Source organism: Vidua macroura, chromosome 6 (genome assembly GCF_024509145.1).
Source record: "Vidua macroura isolate BioBank_ID:100142 chromosome 6, ASM2450914v1, whole genome shotgun sequence".
Lineage (NCBI taxonomy): Eukaryota > Metazoa > Chordata > Aves > Passeriformes > Viduidae > Vidua > Vidua macroura.
This window is the reverse complement of record NC_071576.1, coordinates 57,635,592-57,656,564: the sequence shown is the minus strand read 5'-3', so window position 1 is coordinate 57,656,564 and position 20,973 is coordinate 57,635,592. Positions and strand designations below refer to the sequence as shown.

The following is a 20,973-nucleotide window of genomic DNA, read 5'->3' as shown; positions in this document are numbered from 1 at the left end:
TTACTTGCACATCCTTCTACCTTTTCCTCTCACCTCTCATATAACTTGAGCTGGAAACCACTCTTTCCTGCCTTGTGGTTCCTCCCCATCTTCCCTCTGCAGTGCACAGGAGCAAAGTGCAGCACATGCTTCACACACAGATTACCATATACAGAGGAAGTGTTATAGCACCATACACCACTAAACCAACCAGCAATAACAGCAAAGTTTAATGACAAACCGACAAACTTGGAGAAACACAACACTATTAGTGAAACAATGGTAAATTTCACTTCACAGCACCTTATTACACTTAAAAATGCAATTCTGGAACAGAATTTTGAATTCATTAGGATTAAGTGAACCCTATAACTGTACTTTTATTTGTCCATCCTGTTAAATGAGTATTGAACTGCAGAACCTTAGTGCCTATAGCACACACACACCTGAGCCTGTACATGGAGTGAGGAGTGAAGTCTGCACCCCTGTAGTTCCAGCAGTGACTACATCACTCCATGGATAGGGAAGAGTCACAAGATACCATTAAGTGTTCTGGGAAGCCCCAGGATGTCAGTGCACCACTGCCACCCGGGAGTTGCAGCTCCATCACACACAGCCAACTCCCAACCCCCAGCCACTGAACTGCATTTGAAGCATTCCAGTCTCTCTTAACTAGACCCCACTCCAGTATCCTACTCTCCCTTCAACTGCTTATCACACTCCACTTCTGAAATGCAGGGATGGTGCCATGGAATTCTGCCAGCAATTGAAGTTCAATGCCCTTTATGTCATTTGGCTTGTACAGTCCCTGGGTTTCCTGGGCTCCACTGCACAGAAGCTCCCAAGGCAGTAGCAAAACTCCCTGACAGACCATGGCCCACCAACACTCAGGAGGGGCAGAGCTGTGACTGCAGTCAGGGAGCCCTTCAAAGCAAACCATGACATGCTTTTCCAGCTGCAGCATTACAAGGTGCTCCACTGCCAACTTCAACTCTCCCCTTTTCCTCAAAGCAAGCCTAGTTATCAGCTCTAGTCCTTTCCTTGGGCTCCACCTCTTCACCTCCCGTGATGCGTAACAGTTTATTGGCTACAGCACTCACACCACTGGCAAACCAAGCTCCAGTCCTGGAGCCACTAACCCTTTTGCCATTACAAATACACCATCACCTTTCAACAGGTTAAGACTTGAGTATCAATGAGGACAAAAAAACTCACTGGGGACAAGGTTCTAGGAAGTAAGGTGTTTTGAGTATTTAATAGATGACATTTCAAGCCTGTACAATGCAACATCATTCAACTCTTTTGCAGGGATTCTTTTTGCCAATTTGATTTGAGAAACAGGCAGCTAATAGACAGTGCCACTTGATTCAGAACATGCATGTGGCCTGGGGGGAAGCTCAAAGCATTAACCAAGACAAAAGCACATACTCACTGATAAAGCATACATTGGACCACAAGGCAAACCCCTACCATTTCTTCAGCAGAATTCCATCATTCTCCTCCTGTCAAAACATATCTGTAGTGTCTCATCTTGTCTGTGACCTTTAGAATTCATCTGCATATCCAAATAATTTCAGGACAGTTGCAACCTAAGGCAACTCCCACTGATATTTCATTTCTTAAGGGAACAAGTCATCAGCCAAAGCTTTTCTACTGCGAGACATTCAGAAACAAGTCAAGTATCACAATGTTTATTGATAGATACAAGTATATAAAATCAGGGCATGAACATGTCTTGATAAATTAATAGGCTTAATTTCAGTACTGTAAGAGGGACCAATTCAAATTTCTCACCATGTCATGTTTCACACCCACAAAAACCTCTTCCAAAGGGCATTAAACCATCTCTTCAGCCGATCAGTTTTTGTGCAAGTAAACTGTTCCTTTTAAAAAAGACTTGTGCACTTGCCCAGGCTCAAGGATATTAAAACCTAGCACATAAAGCCCATTACTAGAGGTAGAAATACAGGCAAATATACTATTACGGCAACAACCATCGATTACAGTTAAGGATTCTCTGTAACAACCAAATGGATAATCAAATATTGCAACAACTCAAGTATTACACTGAGCAAAGTGCATTTCTACAGTATTCAGTGTTGCTATTCAGTTTCTAACTTAAAAACAGCCTATGATAACTGGCAGCAAAGAAGACCCTTGCAACAGACTGCTTCTGCTCGAGAACTTATGATGTAATTATTGCATGCTGCTAATACACTGTTATCTAAACATTGAAGATACTCTAAAGTATTTTTATTGTAGACTATTAAGACATACTACAAAAACCTTTTGCAGAGAATATCCTACTGACATACTTCTGCTTTAAATATTGTGAAACATTACAGCGGAATGAATTTTCGCAGTGGTTAGGTCAAATGCAGTTACATCATAGCAACAGTATGTTTGCACAATTTAAGGCTTTGGCTGGTTCTTTAGTCAGCTTCTTCTTCAGATTCTTCTTCTTCAGCAGTTTCCAGCCAGGTTAACCACTGGTTTACCTGCAGTTACACAGAATTGGTTTAAGGGAGCAGGAATTGTTTCCCCATTAAGTACTTCTGCAGAACACTCATCTTCCCCACCCCCCGCAACTCATTTTATAAAACCTTCCAGCCTCATTTGCACTACATGTAAGGCCTCTAGTAAACAGATTTAGCTCATCTTGCTTGCAACTCCTTCCTAGTAAAATATTCCATTAGGTTTCTAGATATTTTCAAGTCTTAGACACTTCGAAACTCTTCTCAAACGCTCCACTGCAGCAGAAATATAAAAAAAAAAAAACAAGTCTCTATTCTAATGTTAGCAGATTTACCTGGAATAAAGCTTTGCCTTTCCCTGGAAACTCTTGAGTAATGTCTTCTTTCCATGCCAAGAAGGCTTCTTCTTCAATGATCTCCATGTCATAGAAATGAACAAAGAAGCGCAGTAACATGCCTACAAAAGTATATTTAAACTTGGTTAGCTTTATAAACTTCTCAACCACTTGATGAATTTTAAGCAATATAAGGACAAGCCAATTCAGGTGAATTCTATGTACTTACCTTTTGGAAAATTATTGTTGTAGCAGTGCACCTGGAGTGCATATAAAGCACTCACTTGCAGATCAACATGGTCATGGAGGAACTTCTGCATCACTGGCTTGAAGGAAAGAAGCAGCTGTTTTTCCTGCTCGAGCTGCTCTTTAGATGGAGCAGATGAAGAATCCGATTCGTCACTGGGTGGGTTTACTTCACTAGAAATATACTGCAAGAAACTGGACAGAAGAAAAGCCAAGCTAAGTTCTGTAAACTAAGAGATCAAAGCACTTGACATTACAAGTCCAGATAGCTAGCACTGCAACTGTCCTCCTGCTTCCACCTGCAGTCAGGAGCAAGCACAGGGACTTTTACTGTGGTTGACACTGCACCAGAAAAATCCTTGTTTTGCCCTTGCTACAGCTCTACATTTTAGAAAAACACGTTGATCTAGACTTCCTCCCAAAGAAAACACTTCACACACTGATGCAAGCTTAGAGACTTGCCTTTCTTCTCCAATACAATGGGATTTTACAAGAGAAGGTTCACTCAGAGCAATCTGTCTCCCCATGTACCGCATCTCAGATTTCTGCAGAGCTATATTTGACCCTTTACAGTTAGTGCCTTACTGAGCTTAACCAAACAAGTACCTAAAACACATTAAAACAGCATCCCACCTGGTCATCAATATATTCACAAATCCCTTATCTACATGAAGCTTGGGTGAAATGTTATCTTTAATCCACTTATAGATGGCTTGAGGGGATGGATCTGATTTTATTTGCTTTAGCAGTTCCTTCTCCAGTTTCAGAAGTGGGAACAAGAAGCTAAGCCCCTTCCCTTCCAAGATCTCCAGCATGCGGTCCTTGTTCTGGTCAATTTCTGCCAAGGAAATAAAAGACACATGTTAAGTGCTTCTCAAGAGCTGTAAGGCATGGTTCATGCTCCAGCCACCCCATAAGAAACATAATTCCTAACAATAATGACAGCTAATTCCAGCAAGACAACCCTGCATGTTATTTTACTCTGGCATAAACTAGAACAATATCTTGCTTACTCTAGGATCAGGTAACAGAAGAGCTCTGTGGCAAATCTTACCTGGTAACATTTTCTGCATATTCACTTTGCTTTGTTGGAACAATTCTGTTAGCCATTCACGGTCTTGTAACTTAGCTAACTGCTGAAGACAGAGCAGGAAGAGAGGGAAATGGGTGCCACTTTCCAGTGGTTGAGCCAGTTCGGAAATGCTCACCAGGTCTGAAATAATGGCACGGGCTGCAAACTGTGCCAAGTAGGATTTCACCAATGGGATGTCCACCTCCAGTTTGGGGCACTGGTCCAATACATTCAGGAATGCCTAAGAAACAGTACACAAACAAGATGAAATTCCTAAGTAATTTGGTTCCTGTGCAACATAATACTCATAGTATACTTTCTGTAATCCCTCACAAAGAGGATCCCAGGTTCCAACTGCCTAAATACTGCATGTCTTCCTTTCACTGCTTCTTGTGCCCCTCACAGGTTCATGTACTATTTTTACCTCCTCAGATTAGTAGGACTTAAAAATATTTGCACACTGCTTTTACAGCAGCTAAACACCAAGAAGAGCCAAGAAACAAGAACTGCAAGATTATCAGACCACAATACCTGCATGAAGTTGTCACTGGTGGCTATTCCCTCCTGCTTGAGCAAGCTGATCAACGTACTTGCTTTCTCTTTGTCCTCATCTGATCTATCTAGGGATTGAAGGATTACTTTGCTCAGCATCTCAGGAATGAAGTGTTTCGGAGCTCTCATTTCTCTCACAGTATTGACAGCATCATTAGCATTTCCATTGTTCAGATACTCAGTCACAACAGCCTCCTGGAGAGGAAAGAAGCACAGTTAAACATTCTTTTTGAAGATCACATCCAAAGGTGTAAGACTCACTATTGCACACTAACTTACAGTTTGTTTAAGTAGCTCTTCCTTAGAAGGAGGTGGTTTCTTGGTGGTCTTTGCAGGCTTCTCTTGTATAAGTGGTGGATTTGTTTTAAGACCAAGTTGAGGCGGCTGAAAAAGACACCAGATTTTGTTTCTTTGTTGCACATCTACCTTTGCTTATATCAAGTTTTACAACACAAAACATAAAAAAGCAGATAGAACTCAAATTAGTTTGGTTTCATACATTCTTTTCCCAAGTCTTGCTCTGTGCAATCAAAGACTTGTCCCTCCCTTCCCACATTTGAAATTAAGTTTTCCAAGCACAAACAGGGAAGTATAGCCAACAACATACAGGAATTTTTTGTATTTACCTGTCCCAAAGGCGGTGTCTGAGTGCGTGGTGGTTGAGCACTGGGAGGAATCATAGTTATCTGGGGCTGAAGCTTTGGCACTTGGTTTTTATTCATCAGGAAAGACTGAGCAGGTCTCAGGCTAATCTGTAAACAGTAAAACAAAGAAAAACTCAAACTGTTTCAAGTATTCTGACCAACAATACACAGCCATGGACTCACTCCAACTGATCTCACTGAAGCATGACTCCATTTCTACAATATTAATACTCAAATACAGATTAAGCCACAAGTTTTCTGAAACTCCCCCAAAAGCAAGTTACTGGCATTTAGTTCAACTGGTATAAAAACCTGGAAATGCTCCTTTTAGATGCAGTATGTTAGAGACCCAAGAAGATAGTCAGCATGTTTGCTGAGGTATTTTACAGCCAAGATAAAACTCTACCAAATTGCTCAGAAACGGGATACAAGTCTGGTTAACACTCAAAATCACAATGCAGTTTACTCTGCATTTGAAATTTTGCCTATTAGCCAGTTCTAAACAAAAGAAAACAAACAAAAAAATTAACCTGGTCCAGCACTTCAGGGTTTCTAAAGTTCAGGATTTTCTGAAGTTTTAATTAAATGTTTTGTTATCAATAGGATGCATGGGAACTGATGTCAGAGTAGTGTTCCTGGAAGTGTGTGGGAAGGAAGGGACACCCCAAAAAATTGCCCTCATATCTCAGTCTTGCTCATAGGACGCTGGATACCCTAAGGAAAGTGAGGGGGGGTAAAAGGTGAAAGAGGAAGGGACAAAGAAGGAGGAGAATGAGGAAGAGGAGAAAGAGTTCCAGCATTAGTCCTCATAATAACGCGTCTTGCTATAATCATTGGGCAATATTTAGAATAGGCTGTAAATAATGTAGGCATGTCATGTACCTCATCTGCATTAAGCTGTCCTTTCTTAGAAAACCGAGGTGGCATATCCTTCGACTGTCCTTGTTGCTGGGATAAGAGTCCCTGATTCTGGGTATGGTAGAGTTGGCTTTGCCCCTATTTCAGAAAGGGAGATATAGAGAAAGAAGTGCAGATGATGGAGTGGCGTACATCATTTGGTAAGTAGTACCAGAGGGACCAGAGGAACAAAGATTCTATTCGCCAGGAAGGGAGAAAGAAGGAGCAAGGGTGGTGGGAGAGTAGCATCTATCCCTAAAAACAGGGCCATCTTTTAAATAAAACACACCGTTCTGACCCACCAAAGCCACATGCACCTTTTCTTGCAGTTAAAAAAAGTGTACTTCTTGCATCTTTTGTACAATTTAAAAAGTGGTTTAGAATTTTTGTATCAGCTGAGCATCAGTTATCAGAATCAAATCTGAATAGGTCTTTCAACATAAGCGAACTTTAATCCATAACATACGCATCTCAGGAAGTGCTTCTAAACAAGCTGAAGTCACTGTGTGAACATCTTCCTTACCTGACTTTTCAGAAAAGATTTGCCTAGGTCTCCAAACTGGGATTGAGCAGAAGGCATGAGGTGACCCCCATGGCCATTGAAGAGTTGGTTTGAACGATGGCGTCCCATGGTGGGTGAGAATCTATCCTGAATAACCCCTGGACCAGTACCAATTCCGCTACCTGGATCAGCAAGGAGACAAATTACAGTTTTAGCTCTTATTCAGCACAGCAGAGCCACAGCCACCCCATCACCCCTGCGGTGTCAGTGTACCTGGCATTTGTCCAAACATATCAGCAAGCCCTCCGAGTGGGTCCCTGTCAAGTTTCATCCTGGGTGGCATGAAGGGTCCCTCCAGAAAGAAGTCGCTTCGCATCCCTTGAGACATAGGAGCAGGAATAAAAACTCCCAGATCCTTTAAAACAGGAATTATAATTTTGGTCAGTTTCAAGTAGCAGTCCCAAGAAAGCCAAGTTTTTAGCCCCCAACTACAAAGGTCCATCTGATTTTAACCCTTAAGGCAACTGTCACACTGTGTGACAAGTACTCCCAAGTGCACAGTACCAAGGCAGGCTCTGGACCTCACATGCAACACTCACTTTTACTGCATCTTGACGGATTTGATTGATAGTCTTTGGTCCATTGTCAAGAAAAGCTTTGCGAGGAACCCAGTTGTGTTCTCTCAACTCCACAGTATCCTTGGAACAGAAGAGGATATTAGGAAAGGATTCGAGACCATTTTGCAAGAAAAAAAGCAGCAGGGAGACATTTTATCATCATACCTGCAGCAGGAAACGAATCCTTGCTGGCAATTCCTTACTTGACATCAAGGAGCGCATACGGGCAAAGTACTGATCCATTAAGGACTAGGGGAACAAAAGTTACAAGTTAGGATAATTCTATCAGTGTCTAGAGTGTTTTCACTCAAGACATTCAAGACAAAATAATGCAACAAGCTGCCTATTCCTAGCATCTTTAGCTCCTTGACAAAAGAGTTTAAAGATCTAATGCATCAAGACATTTGAATCAGAGATAAGCAACACAGCCAAAATTCTGTTCATTTTAACTCCCATCTCTCTGATCACCTAGCTGTGCTAAGAATAGTTCCTCAGCACATCTTTTCAAGCAGTGTTAAAAAAACAATAGTCTCACTTATATGATTTCCTGATGACCTGAACTACACCCTTGTGAGATGTTTAAAACTGTTTCTAAGATTGGCCTTTTTTATCAAGAGAACTGGTCTAGAAGCCATAGTTGGCACTCTTTTCTCTGAAAAATTGAGCCTCTGTTTTGTACTCATTTATAATGAATACAGAAGGTTCAAGCAATCAAAAGTCTTAGCCACATAATTTAATTAGGTTGATGACTGCACTAGATAGGCACATACCTTGGCTTTCGCATGATCTAATCTAGGTCCCACTGTCCTCATTATCTGACAGAGGCACTCCAAATCCTCCCCCATATCTTTGAGTTGAACTCTCTTCTTCTTTTCCAAAAGCTGAAAAATTAAAGGGAAAATTTAGGATTTAAAAACTTTATAAATGACAATTCATAATAAGCAACAAACTTTGTACACTGACACATACAAAAACATTGTTTTATTCTTAAGGCAAATGGACTTAAAAATTAAAATTAAGAACTGACAATTCTTAATTGTGTGTACTTTGAAGTACCTACAGCACACTTATGTCTGGGCAAAACTACATTTTCCCTTGGAGACAATTCCTATAGCTTTGAACAAAGCTGATTTTACTTCTAAATCATGCCAAAAGGTAACAGTAGCAGATGGGTAAACATCAGGAAACATTTTTGTGTCATTTTATGCTCCTGCTCCAAGACTCTCAGAGCAGTATCCACATTTGTGTAGTTTTTTTTTTTTAGCTGTTAAGTTCTGTTTTGCTCCTAGCCTCCTCCCAATCTGAATACTCACTGTTTTGATGCACTTATGAAGGATAGATTCATGAATAAGATCAAGCTTGCCAAGTTCTCCAATGAATTTGATGTTCCCCAGCATCTTGATCTTGGCAATGGCTCTCTGTTCCTCCTCCTCAGGGAGGAGGGGACCATCATGCTTATCATAGACTGGAAAACAAAGAAGCCTGTTTTAGGTGGCTGTGGGAAAAAACAAATAGATTCTGTATTAAAGTGGCTTTAAAACTTACTATCAACATTTCTGGTTCGGTTTTCAAATTCATCTTGAAGTTTAGATATTAGGAGGCGTCTGAATGTCTACAAAAAGAGAACAAAGAAAACAATTAAGCTAATCAGGCAGCTACAAATGCATGCAAAATTCACCATTCCAGATTGAGAGATGCACTCACTGTGCTTTGCTTCTGTCCTGGATGACTCTCTGCTGATGGGCCATCAAAGTTGGGTGCATCTTCTGCCAGTCGCAGACATAGTTGAGCGTACAGCGAGCTATACTTGGGCTCTTCAAGGGCTTTGTCTACGATCTACAGAGATTCAGGTTGAGTAATGCAGCAAGCAGCAGTAGGGTGCAAATGTTATTAGCAGAGTTACAAGACACAGAATGGATTATTACCACTCTCATCTAGAACATTCTGGTTTCTGCTTAATCAAGCACAAACAGTGTAGTTCAACACCAGTCTTAATGCTGAAGCAAAGGACAAAAGCCACTGCTTGCTACTGAAGAGCCTCTATAATTCTTGGTCACCAAAACTCAAGTTTATTATGCCAACACCTACATTAGTATCACCAATCTGATACTGTTTAAAGAAAGTGAGGTAACAGTTACATCAGTGTCCCCAGAGGTCACCTGTAGTAGCCTTTCCAAAACTAAGAGGCTTGTTCCTCAGGAAAAGAGGAAGAAGGGAAGGCCAAGCAAATAAGAAGGCTAACTGGTACCTTAGATTATTAAAAAAATAACCATAGAACCCCAATCAGGTTTAGTGATCATGGAGACATCTAAATGCGAAACTTAAAACTGTTAAACCTACTTCCTCCTCAGCACATCCTTTTTTACATAGAAAGCAGAGGTGGGACATGGTGTTTGATAATCCAAATACACAAAAGCATTATTCATGCTACTTTTATATCCCATCAAAACCAACCAATCCCCACTTTTTAGCATGCAAGAAAATTGTAGTTTAAAGAAATGCAACCAGCTTACCAGCAGTATGACCCCTTTTAGGATGAGCTTAGATTCTACACCCACATTGAGGAGCTCAAGGCATAGCTTGTCAAACTTTTCAGGAGTAAGCTTATTTAGTATGCTAAAGAGGAACAAAAACAAAAACCACAGAATATACACATACTGTAAGCACGTTACAAAGCACTTCAGACTAATCTTTTTATTTTTTAAGACTATTAAAAATTGAAAAGTGCAATTTTCCATTCAACTTGGTTTTTTGAGATCTTCAGACTGTCAAGTATCATTTAAAACACTAATCTGCTTACAATAATTACTTTCAGTGTTTTCTGCTGCTAGATTGTCAGGCTGGCTCCTTGCTAAAGGACACACCTCCCCCCAGACTCAAGGCCTTCCTTTCCTCCAGCCCATTTCTTAGGAACACATTGCTAATGAAAACAGTAAGGCAAGGAGTAACTTTGTGAAGAACTTACCCTCTTACTTTCCTGAAGATTGCATCATGTCGTTCTTTGTCGTTTGCGGAGTCGTCATCTCGTCTAGTGCTTCGTGAAGGAATCCATTTCTGAGCGTTTTGCCCTGGGGTTTTCCCCAGGAACTCGCTGCAGTATTTCGAAGAATACAGTTGTTAAAACAGAAACAAGTGATTTAAAGAACTGCCCTTTTAACCTTTCAGTGTTGCCTTATTCAACCAATTTCATTACTTGCTTTGTTAAGACCACACAGTTGCCCCAACTGCAAAATCTGCTGCACATGAAAGTACTCATCAACAACAATGCCTGGCACCCAAAAATTCTCTCCACGCTTTTTGGGTTAAATACATGAACAACCCCATGCACTGCCTAAACCAGGAGGCACACTTTAAAGGGCACAGACTGGAAAACATTTAAATGTCTTTAACTCAGTAGGTATTTCTGGCACAACTTTAAAGCTAGCCTATTTTCAGTTCTATATTCGCTATCAAGCATACTCTGACTTTGAAATCATGCAAATCGAAGAGCAAGATGACATACCTGTTGCTGGCAGTCTTGGGATAGTGCTGAGGTGCACCCCTACCACCTCCTCCGCCTGAAGAAGCACTGTTAAAAACAACCACGGAACCCTGGGTAAGTCCAAACATCTCAGTTTTGCTATAAACACTGCACTAATTTAAGATGCCCTCCAAGGAGATTTTCCATTGCTAACTACTCATCAAACAAACAAATGGTACCTGAAACGAGAAGCACCCCCTTCTGCAATCGCACTCTCCACTTTGGCGGCTTGACAACGAAGAATCTTCAAAAGAATAAAATTAAATTGACGGGGTAGGGAAAAACAAAACCTAGAAAGACAAACCAAGCATTCATATTATACTTGTTTACTATCAGCCATAGTGTCTAATTTTAAAAAGTACAAATGTTTGTTTGACAGTGAGAACCCTCCAACACTGAACTTGACAAAAAGTCAGAAAACTTTCATTCATGCAATACTTGGAGACAGTCACAGAAAGGCCGATTTCATCATCATAGCCGTGCTTCCCAGCGGGGGTGAGGGCAAAGAGACAAGGGAATCATGGACTGAACAAAACCCTTAAGTCTATCCAAAAGCCAAGAGTACTCGCAGAGCAGCACGCAAGTACTTTTTTCTGATTATACAGCACAATGAGTCCTTTACTGACGTGATTTAGAAACTATGATTTATAATGGCACGACAAAGCAGCCAAACTCTGAGTTGAAGAGCATCAGACAACAAAACGCATGCTTAATGCAGTAAAAGGCGTGTATTCTGAGTCCAAATGGCGTACTAAGCCACCAAATAATGAAAAAAAAGTACCGTCCACCCACCACCTCAACTTTCAGCTTGCATAAAAGAACCGCACTGCATCGCTCACGTAGCGGAACGACAAGCACGGGGACAGAAACGCCTGCGGGAGGGAAGCCTCAAAGTGTCCCGGATGCGCCCGGAGCCCTCCCAGAGCCGAGCGCGGCGAGTGGGGCCCGCCCGCCCGGCGCGGGCACGCGGAGCGGGGACAACATGGCGGCGGCGGAGGCGAACAAAAGGCTCGGCCGCGGAGGGCGCCCCCCGCAGGCGCCGCGCGGCGCCGCCGCCCCCCGCCCCGCCCGGCGGGCGCCGCCCGCTGCCCGCGCCCGCCCGGCTCTTTGTTCTCCGCCACGGCGCCGGGCGGGACCCGCTCCCCCGCACCACGGCGGCCGCCGCGGGAGGCACGAGGGGGTAGCAGGCGGCATCGCCCCGCACCGCGGCGCCCGAGCCCCCAGACAGGAAACGTGGGCGAGGCGGCTGACGCGGCGCTTCGGCAGCCCGCTCTCCACTCGCGCGAAGGGAAGGCAGCGAACAATAATAATAAAATAATTAAGAGAATCCTCTCGTCACCTCCCCACCAGCAGTGGGGATCCTCAGACCGCAGCCCGCTATGTGTACCGCGGCTTCTCCCTCCAAGGGAAATCTGGGGGGGCAGTGCGGGCGCCCGCAGACCGCGGCCAGACCACCATCCTGCAGCCGAGCCGAGGCCACTAAAGGCATGGCCCGTACGGACACGCACTGCCCAATCCCGTCTCCCTCGCTCTAACCTGAAACGCTGCCGCTCAGCCTCCCCTCCGCGCCCGGCAGGGGCTGCCGAGCTCGTCCAGCCCTTCGCTCACCGGCGGCGGCGGGAGCGACCGCCGGCCCGGGCCGCCATTTTGTGCGGGAGAAACAGACAAGCAACTGACAAGAAAATGGCGGCCGCACCGGGCAGCCGCCATTTTAGGCTGCAGCAGTACCCGCTCACTCCCGGCCCCAGACCCGCGCTTCTCCCGCCACTCCCGCATTTCTCACCTTCCCTAAGGCCTTGTCAGCTTCCCCGGGTCCCGGCGGCTACCAAGGGCAGGGGAAAAGGCAAGAGAAGGGGGGGGAGGGGAAGGGAGCCGGGGACCGGGGCTGGGGAGGGGAAGGGGGGAGCGCGCGGGACAGGGCGAGTCTCCGAGTCACCACAGCAGCAGCAGCACCGACCCGACGCCTCCCCCCGCCACCTCCATAGAGCGCCGACCGCCGCCGCCGCGTCTCGGGCGCTCCCCGGCAGCCCCACTAACTTTATCACCCTTCACGCAACCTACCCCACCTCCCGCCGCCACCCGCCAATCGCCGCCGACCGCTCCACCCGTCCTGCCAATCACAGCCGAGGAAGGGGGCGGTGCCAGGATCGGGGTGGGCGGTGGAGGGAGGAGGTTTGGTTGCGCCGTGCCGCCGCCGCAGTGCAGCACTGGTATTCACGAACGCTGCTACGCCAGGGGCTGCCGGCGCCGCCGCGCAGGGCATCGGGGCCTGCGCAAGTGGCGCAGCCGCTGCATGGCGGCCGCTCGGCTGCCGCGTCCCCGCGCCGTTTGCTGCCGAGCTGCAGCCCTCACAGAACTCCAGTGCTAGGGGCCTGCTGTGCGAGCTGCAGGCACGTTCACAGAAGGGTACTTCAATATATATATATATATATATATATACACACATACGTATGCTAATGTATATGTTCGTAAGATTTTTGTTTGTTTGGGGTTTTAAAAATTTTATTTTATAAATTTATTTAAGCCCCTTCCATCAGCCCGCATTTTGGATTTGGCTGAGGTAAAAAAATGAGCCGATAGCCCACGGTAGCCCTGGGCTTGCAATCAGATCCGGAGGAGGACGTTTGCTATCTGAGCTCCAGGAGCCTGTCTGTACGGATCCAGTTTCAGGTTTGCTTTTGGGGTTTGGAAACTATTTCCCTGCGTGTGCTTTTGGCCGTGAACCGGCCCGTCCGGGGCTGCAGGCACCCCTCAGACAACCAGGGCTCGGGAGAGACATTTGCGTTTGTCGTGGTAAGCACTCAGCTAGTGCCGTGCTCCTGCTCAGTTAAACAAAACAAAGATGGCCAGGCTTCCAGCTGTAGGTGGAAGTTTGAGTCATGGAGACTTCCAGAGACTCACCCGTGAGGGGTTTCATCCTTTACCAGCCCGGCCTCCATCCCAGGTGGTGGCTAAGGTGGCTGCCACCCTGGCTTCCCAAAGGTCTAAGTGTAGTTGCCCTGGATGGGGCAGGGCAGAAAACAAGGGCTCTCTCTGGAGAGGTGAGGAGAAGCCCCACAAACACCCACATCTGCTTTGTTCACACACCCGCCTTCCACTTTCGGTTTGTGTGACTCACGGTTCAGATGACTGGGAGAAAGTGATCCATGTGGTAACTCCTGGACCGTGCAGATGGCAAGTCCAAACACATGATCCTGCAGAACTTCCAGTTTCTTTCCTCATTCCCAATGCTTTCAATGTATGTAAGGCCTAAAGGGGGCTGTCATGTGGGAGTTCTTACATTGCATCTTATCTGGGATGAAGCTTCTTCAAGGTAGGTTTCCCCATGTCATACCCATAAGCATTAAGCACAATTTAGTCACTGGATTGTGTTATGGAAAATCTCGAACAAACTACCTGAAAGTAAGTTTTGAGCTAATTTGTGTTGAATAAAGGTCACACAACTGTGACAGGTACTTATCATACCAGAATTTTTATATAATGACACTTTCCCAATAAGCATGCTACTGCAAGAGCTTGGACTTCATGAGTAAATCTGCAAGAACAGAACTGTGCAGAATGCCATTGAAATCCATGGAATCCAGCTTGAAAGGAGGCAACAATGGGCACAGAGGAAACAGCAAAGTCAACAAGATTTAAACCAATGTTAAAACCGATGAAAGTTATTGAACATTTTCAGGGTAAAAAGTAATAAAAAATTACTTGCAAATCCTAGAAGAGAAACCAGGGATTTTGTTTTGGATTGGGTGGCAGAAAATTCTCATTTAGTGTTTCCAGCATAAGCATTCCAATACTGTTAAACTGTAAATAAAAACTAAGAATTTATATATATGGGGGGGGAAGGGCAGGAAGGGAAGAGGGCAGATTGGGAAACCTGCAAAACATAGTAGGTACATAGTGACAAAGTGTCACCTTTCATTGTTTCTTTTAAAGCATACTATAAAATACTTATTACCATAACAACAGAAGATTCCCCCAACATTTGGTCAGTAAGAGAATAGCAATGTTTCCTTAAAGCTATGGTTGTTTTTTTAGGATTGAATGCTGAAGGATTCAGCAGGATATATGGAGTTCCAGCTCACACTGACTTTAGCAGGTGGGAACCAAAGAAGTTTCTGTGCCTGGCTGCTCATAGCATCCCTTCACATGTGCCACATTCTGTCAGCCTCTGAGACCTGCTGCACGAGTACAATTGATGAAGGCAGTGAACTGTAACACAGAGGACAAAAAAAAAATTGTGAAATGCCTTCTATTTTATACATCTCACCCTCTCCTTAAATTCCTTTGTTTCTTGGCATGGAAGACACCATTATTCATGTCTGAGAATGAAGCAGCCCAATTGTTTGTTTGACTATTTGGTGAAAAATTTACCTAAAGAATCTTTTATTCAGTCTGTTCCCTTGGCTTTACCAACAAAAAAACCCCACAGCATCTGTTCCCCCCCAACAAAAAAAAAAAACCAAACAAGCAAAACAACAAAAAAAACCAGAAGTAATTTTATGGCTAGCAGTTGCAGTACAACCTTGCATCCATCCACCCACCCTTTGTAATTTCTCCAAATTCTACCTCCCAGTGTATTTTCCCTCTTTCTTTCCTCCACTTTCACTGGACACCAGTGATACTTTAATTTAAATCAGGTGGTTTCCAAATGGCATAGTGGTAGTTCTGGATTTGTTCCTGCAAGTCTGAACTTGCAGAATCGATGCATAATTCCAGCCTGAATGCACTGCCACTGGTTACTTTGAGAAGGGATGTCTGTCAAGTGTCCTGAGGAACCCTCTGCGTTGCAGGCTGTGTGGCACAGGAGCAGGAGTTGCTGCACAGATGCAGCATCTGGCTGAGAGGAAGAGATGCCCCTTGCTGCATATCTGGGAGAGCTCAGAACCCGGGCAGGCTCCTATGAAAAGAGCCCACAAAATGTGGGAAAGGAGCTTTCAGGACTGGGAGCTTTCCCTCACCGTTGCTGAGCTGGAACCACCAGGACTTACCCAGTGTAATAGGTTGCCTTGCAGTGATTCCAGCCCTGCTGGGTGGGGGTTCCAGACAGTGCTGGTGACAGGGTGGCTGGGGCAGTGTGGCACTGCAGCACCCCAGTGCATCCTGCATCTCATCCCATGCTGGCCGTGGGGCTGCCTGGGCTGGCTTTATTCAGAGTGCCCCATTAATGCAGTGTGGACGTGCAGATAATGTGAACCAAAGCACCCGTGTAGGGAATTACTGCAGAGTAAGCAATGCACTGGCGATTCGCACCCTAGTTTATTCCATGTTAATTTCTCCAACATAATAATAACATCCTGCACCTTCTAATTTTCCCAACAGTTTTTCAGCCTGTGCTTTTCCAGGGGAGCCTTATTTTTCTCCAAAGCCATCGTGAATGAAGTAGCTGGCACACACATTTAACCAAATGTGAAATGTACGCATTTCATTTTTCCTGTGATAGAAGCCTGTCTCAAGGAGGGCTGTACTGTAGAAAAAAAGGTCTGGGGAAAGAAGAAGAAGAAAAAAAAAAAAAGACAAACCCAAACCCCAAACTGAAAAATATACCTATATTTTTCATTTAAACATTTTTATTGGCACTTCTACTGAAGCAGAATGTTCTTAACAACAAACCCATTCATACTGTGCAGATTCACTTTTATAGGAATTGTTTGCATTGTCTCTTGGAGAAATGCACTAATAATACACTGGATATGTGCCTAAATTGTACAATATAGCATGGATAGTGTCAGAGCATTGCAGAAGGCTTTGTGGTTTTTCTGTACAGGATTTTAATTTGCAGAGTATTAGTATTAAACTTCTGTATATCTGTAGAGGTGACTTTGAATAACACTGATTTAACAATATTCACTGAGGCAAGAACATTCCAATCCTTCTAGACAGTGGTGCACTTTAAACCACCTGGGAGGTCCCTTCCCTTTTCCCTTCCTTTGGAAAATTCTTTGCAATAGATTTCACTGAGTCTTCCATCTAATAAATTATTTTGCTTTCATTCCGTTGTCTTCTGAAATTCTGCATCCAATACCTTAACTCACCAGCAGGATTCCTGCTGCTCAGAACCAGACATACTAAAATATATATTTAAAAATCTACCTTCTGATTCCCAATTTAAGACTCAGAAGACTTGCTGGATTTCTCAAGTGTAACAATACGTCTGGCACTTACAATTGCACAGGACTCTTACGGTGCTTCTCCCTCCAAAATCTGGAAAGATAGTTGGGGTGTGACTTGAGAGTTAGCCAGTAAAAACTGCCTGGAATAGTCAAGTGTCAGAGATAGTGAGATTTCACCAGGGAATGTTTGTGCAGGCCGTGAGGGAAGCGAGGCAGTGCCCATAGCAGCACAGCTTGCTTTGCTTTCACGGGTCTTTTTAGAACAGGGAATATTTTTAGCCAATATAATTGTACTAATGCATAATCATCATAACTTGCAAAGAGGGAGATTGCATACGAATTCCCAGAATGGTTTAGGACAACAAACGAACCAAAAAAATAAACCCAGCAGTGGCTGTCTTCTCATCAGGTCCATTTCAGTGAAATATATAAGCTGCAAAATTTTCACGTTCTCTAGTCTTCTAAAATGACAGATTTGTTCATGGTCCTTAGCTCAGCAGAGTGAGTGTGCTGTGCTGCAATGTTCTGTTTCTGGCACTGGTTAGCACCGGCTTTACAACAAAGTAGGAAAGATTTCAAATTTATAGTTTTCATCATTTTCCAGGAGAAGAGCTTTTCTTTCTCCTAACCACTGCCAGCTTATGTTTGAGTTACCTTAATGCATGTCCATAATTTGTAATTTTTGTTGTTATTTGAATTTCTATTTTCTATGTTAATGTCTAATTTTGACAGCTCTTTGGCCCTCTAGTAACACATTTTTGTTAGTTCTGCAGTTTAATTGTATGGTGTTTAAGAAGTAATAATTCTTGTATCAGTTTTAGGATGTATTGGCTTGATTCCATTGTGATCTGCCTGCTTAAGTGGTTTTGTGGCAATCATCTTCTATATGAAATACTTATCATATTCAGAAACACTACTGCAGCTGAACACAAAGTACAGTTGGTTGAGTTGGAAGAGCATCTGAATGTCCTATAGCTGCATTATATTGCTCCTTAAAAAAAATATGTATTATTGATGAACTCAGAAGCATGGATGGGAAATGACTGTTACTGAAATGCTGCACATGATCTTACCAAACGAATTTTGTATTCTCTTTTTCAGTGCAGAAGAAGCTGTGTCATGGTTTGTGGGTGAAAAAACAGTAGGAATACACCACAGAACATTTATATACATTTATCTGCTTGTAGCTTGTTGGATGTAAAGAGCTGCTCCTTGCTGTTTGCCTTACTTTTCCATGGGAAGAAACACAGAATGGCTTCTTACAATTTAAGGTAATATTCAGGCATAATATTATCAGTGGTTGCCATTAATATGATTTCTATTAGTGAAAAAAAGAGAGCATTAATTATCTGTTCGATTTCTGTAAGGACCACATTTGCTGATATTTAGGGATCAAAGATCCACTTGAGCTAGAGAAAGGATGAGGAAAAACTACTTTGCCTTTTCAGTCCTTAGGAGGAAGCAAAAACACAGGGAAATCAGGCAAATAGTCATAAATCCAGGTTAACCTTTGGAAGGCAGCGAAGTCCTTCCGTTTTCCCTTGTTACCCATTTGAAAAGTTCAAAACCTTTTTTTAATTAAAAAAAAAAGATGATTATTTGTATGTATGAGCATGTTACTACAAACCTGTATTTTTAAATAGGTGCAAGAACATTAAACCATTAGGTTACAATAAACAGCATTTCCATTGTTTGATATATGGTTCCCTTTATTAAATCCAGTCCACTTAGAATATGTTAAAATTGTTTTGCATTTCTGTAGATTAATTTTATATTGTCATTCTTTAGTCCTTAAAATCCATTTAAAGCAAGTGCAGCTTGAGTGCAGCAAGTATTTTTTTTTTCCTATTTTGGTGAAATCTCTTTTGTTTTTAAAGAAATTGCATAAAGGAGGCATTTTGGGAAGAGAGGTGGGAGAAGAGAACCAAAGCCACTACCAACATGACCTAAATCAGGACAAACACTGGAAGATTGCCAGATATTTGAAAAAAAAAAAAAAAAAAGAAGGCTGGATCTGACTCTGAAAGTAGCTTCTATTAACCAGTAGGTATTTCAGGCTTTATGTGGCATAATTTTATGTCGTACAGAAAAGCTGGTCCAGAGGAGGGCCACAAAAGTAATCAGAGGGTTGCTGCACCTCTCCTATGAGAAAAGGCTGAGAGGGTTGAGGTTGTTCATCCTGGAGAAGAGAAGACTTTGGGGAGGGCATAATGTGGCTTTTCAATACTTGAAGAGCACTTTTAAGAAAGATGGGGACAGACTTTTTAATAGGGCCTGTAGCAACAGGATAAGGGACAATGGTTTTAAACCAAAAGAGGGTAGATTCAGGCTAGGTAAAAGGAAGAATTTCTTTACCATGTGGTTTGAAACAGTGGCACAGGTTGTCCAGAGAGGTGGTGGATGCCCCATCCCTGGAAACACTCAAGGTCAGGTTGTACAAGGCCCTGAGCAACCTGATTTAGTTGAAGATGTCTCTGCTCGTTGCAGGGGGGTGGGACTGGACAAGCTTTAAAGGTCCCTTCCAACCCAAAGTATTCTATGATTCTATGAAAAGTGTTAAATGTATTCTGTGGATTGAAAATAATTAATTCTCTGGGGTAATACAAGCCAATTCAGCACCATAGAATTATTTCCTGTTAGCCAGCTTTACAAGTTTAATGAACAGAAAATTGACAGTCATTAACAAAAGGTAAAAATTATTTCAGAGATTTACTTGAATAGCATGATCCCATTTCTCTGAATTCTCTTTTGTGAAATTTTGAGTGAAATTGGAAGGTCTGAAAAGAAAAGATTCTGAAAACCTGATTCTAGTTCTCTTGCAAGTTTCTAAGCTTGTTTGGCTTTGCAACCTTACATGGAGCTGTGGGAATTGCTGTATTCTGGTTGTGGATTGATCTCAAGAAGGGTTGCAAGGTGAATATGGGGGTATGGGGGAGTTCAGTTGTATGTGTGCTTATTGTAAAATACCTGTAAGCAGAAGAATCTCCAGCTGGAGCAATTTTTTCCTTGGTAAAAAGGAAGTAGTTGGTAAAAAAAACAGTGTCTCTGTTTTTTCTGGTCATTTGTTTAAGTTGAAGGTGTTTGTTTGCTTTGGGTTTTGCTGAGTTTTGTTTGTTGGTGGTGGTGATTTATTTTTTTTAAGTGGAAACACTATAAACAAGCATAATTTCATCCTAGGTAGTTATTCTGGTTAACATAAATGATTTTCTGAAATAATACTAATTTTGCAAAGCTTTCAGGCTTAGCATTTACATGCTGTGTGTCTGAAGGAGAAGTCTAAAGGACATAACCACTGACTTCAGGTCAGTTTTATCAGGGATTATTTTCACTCAGTATTTTATCCATATTGTACACTTTATTGACTCATTTATTGAATGCAACAGCTCTCAGAGAATTAGCTGAGAGCACAGCTATAGGGTGCTGGCTTCACATCCTGATATTTCATCTGGTTCCATTAGTAAATAATAGGTTTGTCATGGTTGTTTCTTAAACAACTGGTAGAAAAGCTTACAAAAAAGAGGAGACAGGAATTTCAATTTAAAGCTTGCTCTGATTAAAGGAGACAGTTTGGTTTGTCCACCTTTGCAAGTCAGAAGCTGCATTAGAAAACCTCACAAGCTCAATCTTTACTCCTGTATGGGGTTAAAGCACCTAGAGAAGCCAAAACATATAGAAATAATGTTTTAAAACTATTCCTGCCAATGGGTGTTTCCAGCCTCAGTTAGCTTGGTGAAAGCTTTCTGGAGCTATCTACACTTGTCCTTTTCCTTGGCTCTGATTTTCTTAAGTAATAAATACATTCTTAGTCAGCTCCCCATTCATCTTGATCCCAGCAACCATATGGTAAATATACTCACATTATGCCCTTCACTAAACAGATACAGAGCCATGATAGCAGTGTAACAAACAGAAAGTACAAGGATGAGGATGTGTCAGCAGCAGAACACTCTGGAAGATGAGTCCAAACACACACAGTTTATGGATTAATTGAAAGTGGAACTTGGATACTTTCAGCCAGGAGTCTT

At 42.9% G+C, this 20,973-nt stretch overlaps 1 protein-coding gene and 1 non-coding gene across 2 annotated transcripts; both read right to left on the bottom strand.

Annotated features, from left to right (window-relative positions):
• Positions 1–1,654: 1,654 nt before the first annotated feature.
• Positions 1,655–13,049, bottom strand: EIF4G2 (eukaryotic translation initiation factor 4 gamma 2; the record flags this gene model as incomplete). Its single annotated transcript, XM_053980748.1, has 22 exons — positions 1,655–2,477; positions 2,789–2,910; positions 3,018–3,229; positions 3,668–3,872; positions 4,089–4,347; positions 4,638–4,853; positions 4,938–5,042; positions 5,285–5,410; positions 6,185–6,298; positions 6,723–6,883; positions 6,975–7,116; positions 7,301–7,399; positions 7,484–7,567; positions 8,089–8,199; positions 8,632–8,783; positions 8,864–8,930; positions 9,023–9,154; positions 9,832–9,934; positions 10,284–10,409; positions 10,821–10,886; positions 11,018–11,082; positions 12,900–13,049. Coding segments are annotated over 22 exons (2,883 nt in total), but the record flags the coding sequence as incomplete, so codon positions are not given.
• LOC128809617 (small nucleolar RNA SNORD97) lies at positions 5,975–6,143 on the bottom strand. The gene has a single exon (XR_008437797.1). It is a non-coding gene; the product is annotated as a small nucleolar RNA SNORD97 (small nucleolar RNA).
• Positions 13,050–20,973: the final 7,924 nt, after the last annotated feature.